The sequence below is a fragment of the Peromyscus maniculatus genome, chromosome 5 (genome assembly GCF_049852395.1).
Source record: "Peromyscus maniculatus bairdii isolate BWxNUB_F1_BW_parent chromosome 5, HU_Pman_BW_mat_3.1, whole genome shotgun sequence".
Taxonomy (NCBI): domain Eukaryota; kingdom Metazoa; phylum Chordata; class Mammalia; order Rodentia; family Cricetidae; genus Peromyscus; species Peromyscus maniculatus.
The window spans coordinates 73,050,458-73,058,353 of NC_134856.1; the positions used below are offsets into that span (position 1 = coordinate 73,050,458).

The following is a 7,896-nucleotide window of genomic DNA, read 5'->3' on the forward strand; positions in this document are numbered from 1 at the left end:
CCTCTGTGCCCGGTGGCTCGGCAGAGGGGCGGGGCTGAGGAGCACCTGTGGTTTGGGGGTGCCTGGCACGACATGAACAGAACCATGAAGTCCTTCACGGGGTACAGAGGGACCCAGCCAGTGGCCTCTCTGCATGGATGTGTGTCTGATACACTTAGAAAACTCTGAGCTGTGTAAGATGGTGAATAGAACCATCTGATGACCATTAAGCACTCACAGGTATGAAAGTGGTGCTGCCTTTCTGTTCTAAGCGGTCATTAACTATTTGCAGCCCTATAAAATGTCCCTGGATAATATAACCGGTGCTCTCCCATTTGTTTGACTCCACTCTTATCTCCATAAATGAAAACTACTTGGATTTTATAACATGTGCTTATTCCTAAGGGGTTGGGGGCTTTCAGTATAGCATTGGTTAGCACAAATCTTTTTGTGTCCTTCCATGAATATTATATGGCCTACATAACTATGTGTGTATTCTCAACTTAAGTCTCTATAAAGACAAATTCTTTTTTTAAATACTAATTAGAGCTGAGTGTGTAGTTCAGTGGTAGAGCACTTGCCTAACATGCATAAGGCCCTGGGCTCCATCCCAGCGCCTAATAAATAATAATAATAATAATTATTATTATTATTATTATTATTATAATTATAATAATAATAATAGAACAACAACAGACCATTGTCAGTTTTATTTCCAGTTTTGGGATGGGCCACATGGAATCACTGGACTAAAGCCAGATGCTAAATCAACAAATTTTAAAACTTCAAAAACCCACTGTTCAGAAATCTGTAAGCTCAGAGTTCGGAGCCCCACGTGAGGTACAGCAGCGAGGGTTGGTTGGACCTCGTTTGAGATGGGAGCTTGTTGTCATTGCCCATATTGTATCGCGCTGTGATTTTGAACTAGAAGCAAACGTCTTTCAGGGTGTGTAATGCTGGGTGGGTCCTAGACTGAGGGCAGTCAAGTCACCCAGGAAGTTGAATGAGCTTTCAGTTTTAGTGCTGAAGTTAATAAATTTCAGTAAAGCCAATGAGTGACAGCTTACCTTACCCACCGAAATGAAGCATTCCTACACAAAAATACAGACACTCAAGAGACGCCGTTGGCAACACACTCACTACTCGTTAACAGCTGCTCCTGAGCGGCAGCTCCTCGGGTTCACTGTTGGTTCGTGGGTGGTTAATTCACTTGACCCAGGCATTTGGAAGAGTAACCTGACAGGGGAGGGAGCCAGGAAAGAGAAAGCTACCGTAAATGAAGGACCGTGGGGAAGAAAGATGAAGTGGCCCGGACATACCTACTTTAACTCTGTACCAACCAACCCGTTCCTCAGTTATGAAGGGAGACGGTGAGCTGAGGAGACCGCTTGGTCTGTAACGTGCCTGCTGTAACAAGCACCGGGACCCGAGCTCAGATCCCTAGGATCCCCAGGATCCCCAGCACCCACGTAAAAAGTCAAGGGTGCTGTGTGCTCCTGAAAAACCACAGCAGTGGGGGTGGTGGATTCAGACGGGTCCCTGAAGTTCATTGCAGCCAGTCGACTCAAATGAATGTTCTTCCTGTTCAGAGAGAGGCCCTATCTACACACACACACACACACACACACACACACACACACACACACACACACACTCACAGCTACTTGAAGAAGATGTTGAATGTCAACCTTGGGCCTCCATACCTATATACGTATGCACATACCTGCACCAAACCCAGCGCATGCCTAAATAAATACATATGCACCAAAATTACATACTCATGGCTCCCTGTCCCTGCAGCGTGACCTCAGCTTCAAGTCCCCCAAGAAGCCTTTTACCTCACCCCAGCTCTGAGTTCCCAGAACACTCATTGATTAGACTCAAGCATTTCTTTTAGCTGCCTCAGACTTGAGTCCTGGGTTCAAATACCCTGCCCATCGACTCTAGTAGGAATTCCTACGTGAGGGAGTGTGTGACATCGGCTTCTCGTTTCTGAGTGCTGGTCCTCTCCACACCACACTCGGTCAACAAGAATCTCAAAGCTGAAGGGCAGAGGCCATGCAGCCGTCTGTCTCTATGTCTGTTCTCCCAGCCGGACTCTGTAGCATGCACTCAGTACATTTCCTCAGGCCCCTACAACTCAGAATGCAGACTCTGCCCCCAAGCCAAGCCCCTTTTCTTCAAACTTCATGTCCTACCTCCTGCGCCGACACTTTCCTGCCCCTTCTTTTCTCTTTAAGCCCCTGAGCCACCCACTACCATCAGCTTTGCCTAAAAAAGTAGTGGGACCAGCATCAGCCTTCAGGCTCCCCTGCTGATCACCTTCACCGAGTCCTGTGGGCTGGACATCCCTCAGGAAGGACGGTGTCCTGAAATCATATCACTTTCTTTCTTTCTTTTTTTTTTTTTTTTTTTTTTTGGTTTTTTGAGACAGGGTTTCTCTGTGTAGTTGTGGTGCCTGTCCTGGAACTCGCTCTGTAGATCAGGCTGGCCTCGAACTCACAGAGATCCACCTGGCTATGCCTCCTGAGTGCTGGGATTAAAGGCGTGTGCCCCCATCGCCACCACCCGGCCATTATCGCTTTCTAAGAAACCAGCAGTGCATTAAAATCCCTGCCCTAGCAAGAAACTTGCTGCTTGTTTACTTGGTTTTGTTTTTGCTTTTGGGAACCAAGAACGCTTCAGAGTGCCTTCCATTCTACAGGAAGTACAGACGTTTGAAGTGTTTTTATTGATATCAGCAAGGGAGAAAATAGCATGGGGATCAAGTGCAAAAACAACCAAGAAAAAAAAGTCAGGTTTGGCACAATCACATGTCAGATCCACCCCGCCACTTCCTGTGGTACAAAGGAAGCAGAAGTCTGTGCTTCTCTTGAGAGAGTTAGACTGTGTAGCCCAGGCTAGCCATCCTTTTTCCAGACTCCCAAGTGCTAAGACCAGAAAGTCCACATCTGACTCTGCCTTTGCTCCTTGTGACCTTGTCATCTTGTGTAACCCCATGAAGCTGTCTGCTTCCTTCCTCAGTGAAGCTCTTACCTGTCCTGTCCAAGCCCCATCCCAACATTCAGGTTTGCGCCCAATTCCTGTAAGAAAAGACCATATGGATGTCAGCGCCACTCTGGGTGCTCCAGTATATAAATGCTGTCTGTTAACTCAACAAATACTTACCTAGCAGATTTAAAACCCTCTTTCTCAGATGACACTTGTTCACAGAGGAAGTTGTCCTAGAAGTGGGGTCAGGGAAGTTCTGAGTTGAGTGTCTGAAAGGGGGGCGGGGACAGATGAGGTTGATGCATCCCTGAGGGACAAATAGCCTTTACGTCTGGCCCCCATATTCTTCCTGTGGGAGCTGGGGGGAGGGACGACCAAGGAGGGAGGAGGGAGGACCAGGGAGGGAGCAGCGAGGACCAGTGAGGGAGCAGCGAGGACCAGGGAGGGGGTCAGGACGGCAGGAGGAAAGAGTTCATGATGGGAAGCAGAGGGTGGGCAGAATTCCTGTCTTCACTGAATTTCTCTGCCAGCACACGGCAAAGTCAAAACGTCCTTACCAGCATGGTAATAACCGATGGTGTTTATTTTGTGTTTTTCTAGATCAACGAACTGAGCCATGTTCAAATCCCTGTCATGTTGATGCCTGATGACTTCAAAGCCTACTCAAAGATAAAGGTGGACAATCACCTTTTTAACAAGTAAGTACCAGTCAGCCTCTCCGGAGACTACCATACCAGTCAGCCTCTCCGGAGACTACCATGGCTGTGCAGAATAGGACTTTTTGTGACTTTCTGTAATCACATAATTTTTTCAATGGGTGGGAGGAAAGTTTTGCTGATGAAGTTAATCCTGTGATAAACATAGCCATCTGTCATTTTCAGAGAAGTAACAGCAGGCCCTCTGGGATAATATCCCTTTGCCATATGGCATATTGTTCCCTGAGAGTATCTTATACATTAGAAGTGATATCCTCATTACTATTTAAATTTTTGGAGCTGTAAATTACTTGGATTGTTTGAGCAGTTATGGACTTCTGCTCTAGTACACAAAACTTAGAAAACAGTGGCTTTATGAATAGAAATGACTACATTATAACACAGTAAATAATTGTGTTATCCTACGATATAACTGGATGTCATGTTTGGATGTTGCTAATGTTCATCATGTAACTGGGGTACCTTTGATGTCATTATGGAAAGTCGATGACATATTAGGTAGTTCATCCAAAAGCTAGAGATGCAACATGGCCCTTCCCTCAAAGGTCTCACAGCCAGAACAGTAGCTGGAAATTGACACATACACAAATTGCTGTCATTTTTATACAAAGACTAGTAATAGAGGGGTGTACACAGTTTGTATTTGTTGTTCTGTGGGAGCATGAAGGAGAGGTAATTCTGTGTGAGTGGGGAGAGCCCAAGATTAGCCTCCCAGATCAGGGCAAGTGTAGGGTTTCTTTCCTCCCTTGCTCTTTGGTGTAGTATTAGGAATTGAACCCAGGGACTCACACATGCTAGGTGAGTGCTCTACCACTGAGCTATGCCGCAGCCCTTCACACAAGGTCTTAACCAGGCTGTTGTTCCGTTGCGAGCATATGAGTTCATTTCTCCCCATAACACTGTTAAGAGGTTGAGTGTTCATGAGGGTGTAAAGTGAGAACATGGCTGCCCAGAGGTATGGCTGAGGGGAAGGTTTTCATTGTAGCTATGAGGGAGAAGGCGGCCGGGGGCATCTGGAAGAGTCTAGAGCAGGGAGAGAACTGTGCCATTGAGGAGAGAGAGAGAGAGAGAGAGAGAGAGAGAGAGAGAGAGAGAGAGAGAGAGAGAGAGAGAGAGAGAGAGACACAAAAGAGGACCAAGAGAGAGGGGTGAGGGGTCAAGAGTGCATGGCCAAGATGGCAGGATGATATGGAAATAGAAAACTGGGGAAGGAAAGTCCATGAGCTGGAGAGGGTTAGGGTAGGGGTGGGGTGAGAAGAGATGCCAGGAGCCACCAGTACCAGTGCCGAGTGAGCCTGGAGGCCAGTGTGGGCTTTGGTATGCTAATAATTGGCACAGTTGGCCATTGGTCCTGAGTTTCTTTTGGACCTGACTGTGAGGAAATGTTCTCAGGGTGAATTTGGAATGTGGGTCTTAGGTGTGAGGCAAGCCTTATTTACAGCTGCTTCCTCAGTAAGATGGGCATGGCGTACTCTTTCTCACTGCCATCTTGTCTACTCTTCTTTTACTACATCTGTCCATCCTGCCACACACACACCCATCCCTTCTCCTTAGAGAATGGTTGGTGTGTGCATCCAGGATGAAGGGGTAACACAGTCCCAGTGTGAGACAGACAGTGTTTTCAGTCTGTCCCCTCTGTCAGTCAGATTTCGTTGGCTAGCACCCGGTTCTGTAGAATCCATCTGTGCTTGCTGTGGGCAGTGAACTCTCGCCCCTCACCGCTACACACAGATCCAAATAGGGCCTTGTGAAGCCTGCTAACCTCCTGTCTGTCTGAGCCTCATTCCGCAATGTGACCGTTGCAGGGAAAACATGCCGAGCCATTTCAAATTTAAGGAATACTGCCCAATGGTCTTCCGGAATCTTCGGGAGAGGTTCGGAATCGACGACCAAGATTTCCAGGTGAGCTGCTTTTGTGAAACGGGATTGCTCTGTCAGATAGGGGTCATGTTTCGTCCTTACAAGTATACTATGCATGCACAGTTTTAGTGTTCTTTCTGAAGTTATGCATTCTCAAAGTTAAGGGCTTTGCATGGTTTGATTTCAGTGAAATGTCTATAGGAAAAGGCATGGATTTTTTGTGGAAGGAGACAGAGCACTTGAGAGTTCTGTGAACACTCACTTCTAGATACAAGTTACTGTCAGCCACACTGCCTTCTGCTTCCTAGGGTCAGGTGTGTCGTGAGCCCCTGCGAGTGTTTATGTGTGTGTGTTAAATTCGTGGTTTTCTATTTTGGCAGAGGACACTGGGGAATCTCGGGGATTGCGTTCTTGCTAATTTGCTGGGTTGCAAGTTGGCAGACTCTGTCTCCTGCCACAGCATCCTCGTCAGGCTGTGCTGTGTGTCTCACGGTGCTGTGTTGCAGAGTGGCCACAGTCCTCTCATCCCCTGTAGGAACCTCCCAGACTGCCGGTAGTCCGCGTGCCCTCCTTTTCGCTTACTACGAAGCCACAGGCTCTCGCTTCTGTCCCTGCACCTGCATGCTCTCAGTTTTGACTTTGAAATGTGATAGAACTTTTTAAATATCTGCTGCTACCTGATCAGTTTCCTAAAAGAAGGCCTGATGCTTTATACTCTCCTGTTGCTGTGATAAAATACCATGTCTAGCCGGTGGTTGTGGCGCACGCCTTTAATCCCAGCACTCAGGAGGCAGGGCCAGGTGGATCTCTGTGAGTTCAAGGCCAGCCTGGTCTACAGAGCAAGATTCAGGACAGGCCTCAAAGCTACACAGAGAAAACCTGTCTCGAAAAACAAAAACAAACAAACAAAAAACAGATACCATGTCCAGGGTAATGTCAAATATATATATATATATATATATATATATATATATATATATATGAAAGAAAATGTTAAATGTTTATTTGGGGCTTACAGTTTCAGAAGGTGAGTCCATGACCATCATGGCGGCAGGCAGGCATGCATGGTGCTGGAGCAGTAGGTGAGAGATCACGTCTTGAGACACAAGCATGAAGCCAAGGGAGCTAACTGGAAATGGAATGGGCTTTTGAAACCTTAAAGCCCGACGCTCTAGACATGCCTCTTCCTGATCTTTCTCAAACAGTTCTACCAACTTCAACCAAATATTCAAATACATGAGCCTGTGGGGGCCGTTCTCATTTCAAACCGCTACATCTGCCATTGCCTCCCCGGGCTTCACATGGACAGCGGAGCCACAAGTACTAAGGGTTTTGTTTGTTTGTTTGTTTTAGGGCAGAAATCTAAGTTCTAACCTGTTTCAAGCCTTCTCAAATGAATAAACATTTTCTCAAACTTGCCCTAAATTTAAAACGTTCATCAAGTGCCACATTGTCACCCCAGGTGACCTTACAAGGGCAGCTTGCTCTGTGGTTTCTCCTGAATACGGTCACTCAGTCAAGCTGTGCTTGCCTAACTACCTTCCTAAACATTAGGCCCTCCCACCCCTCCCACCTTTGTTAAATGTTTCCAAGAATTCCTGCCAGGCTTCATTGTAGCAGGCTTTCTTTTTCTTCTTTTTTTCATCTATTTATTTTACATCCCGGCCACAGCACCTCCCCTGCCCCATCCTCCCCTCCCAGTCCCTCTCCCTCATTCCTCCCCTCCCACCACCCCTCCTCTTCTGTCTTCACCCAGGAAAGAGACAGGTATCCCGTGAGTATCAGTAATACGTGGCATATCTAGTTGCGGTAAGACTAGTAAGCACCTCCCATGTATTAAGATTGGGCAAGGTGACCCAGTATGAGAAGTAGGGTGCCCACAGCCAGTAAAGGAGTTGGAGACAATCCCTGTTCCCATTTTCAGAGTTGCATAAGACGTCCAAGCTACACAACTGTAACATACATGCCGAGTGCCTAGGTCAGTCCCATGCAGGCTCCCTGGTTGTCCGTTCGGTCTCTGTGAGCCTCTATGAGCACAGGTTATTGATTGTGTGAGCCTTCCTGTGGTGTCCTCGACCCCTCTGGCTCCTACACTCCTTTCTCCTCCTCTTCAGGATTCCCAAACTCCACCTAATGTTTGGCTGTGGGTCTCTGTAGCAGGGTTTCTTTTGGGCTTCCAACCAGCTCCCAAATCATGACACCAAGACTTATTATTAGTTGTGAATGCCTGGCCTTGGCTTAGGCTCATTTCTTGCTAGCTTTTATGACTTAATATAACCTGTTTCTCTTCATCTATGTTTTAACCCTGGGGCTTTTTACCTTTCATTCTGCATGTCCTGATCTGTGTCTG

The 7,896-nt window shown here is 47.0% G+C and overlaps 1 protein-coding gene across 5 annotated transcripts in view; it reads left to right on the forward strand.

Moving 5' to 3' along the window:
* The window catches only part of Pip4k2a (phosphatidylinositol-5-phosphate 4-kinase type 2 alpha), a 178,080-nt gene that overhangs the window by 102,004 nt on the left and 68,180 nt on the right, over positions 1 to 7,896 (forward strand). For all 5 annotated transcript variants that reach the window (XM_076572618.1, XM_076572616.1, XM_042278044.2 and 2 more), the window contains exons 2-3: positions 3,571 to 3,668; positions 5,492 to 5,588. In XM_076572618.1, coding sequence (XP_076428733.1) covers positions 3,571 to 3,668; positions 5,492 to 5,588 — 195 coding nt within the window. The remainder of the gene's footprint in view (positions 1 to 3,570; positions 3,669 to 5,491; positions 5,589 to 7,896) is intronic.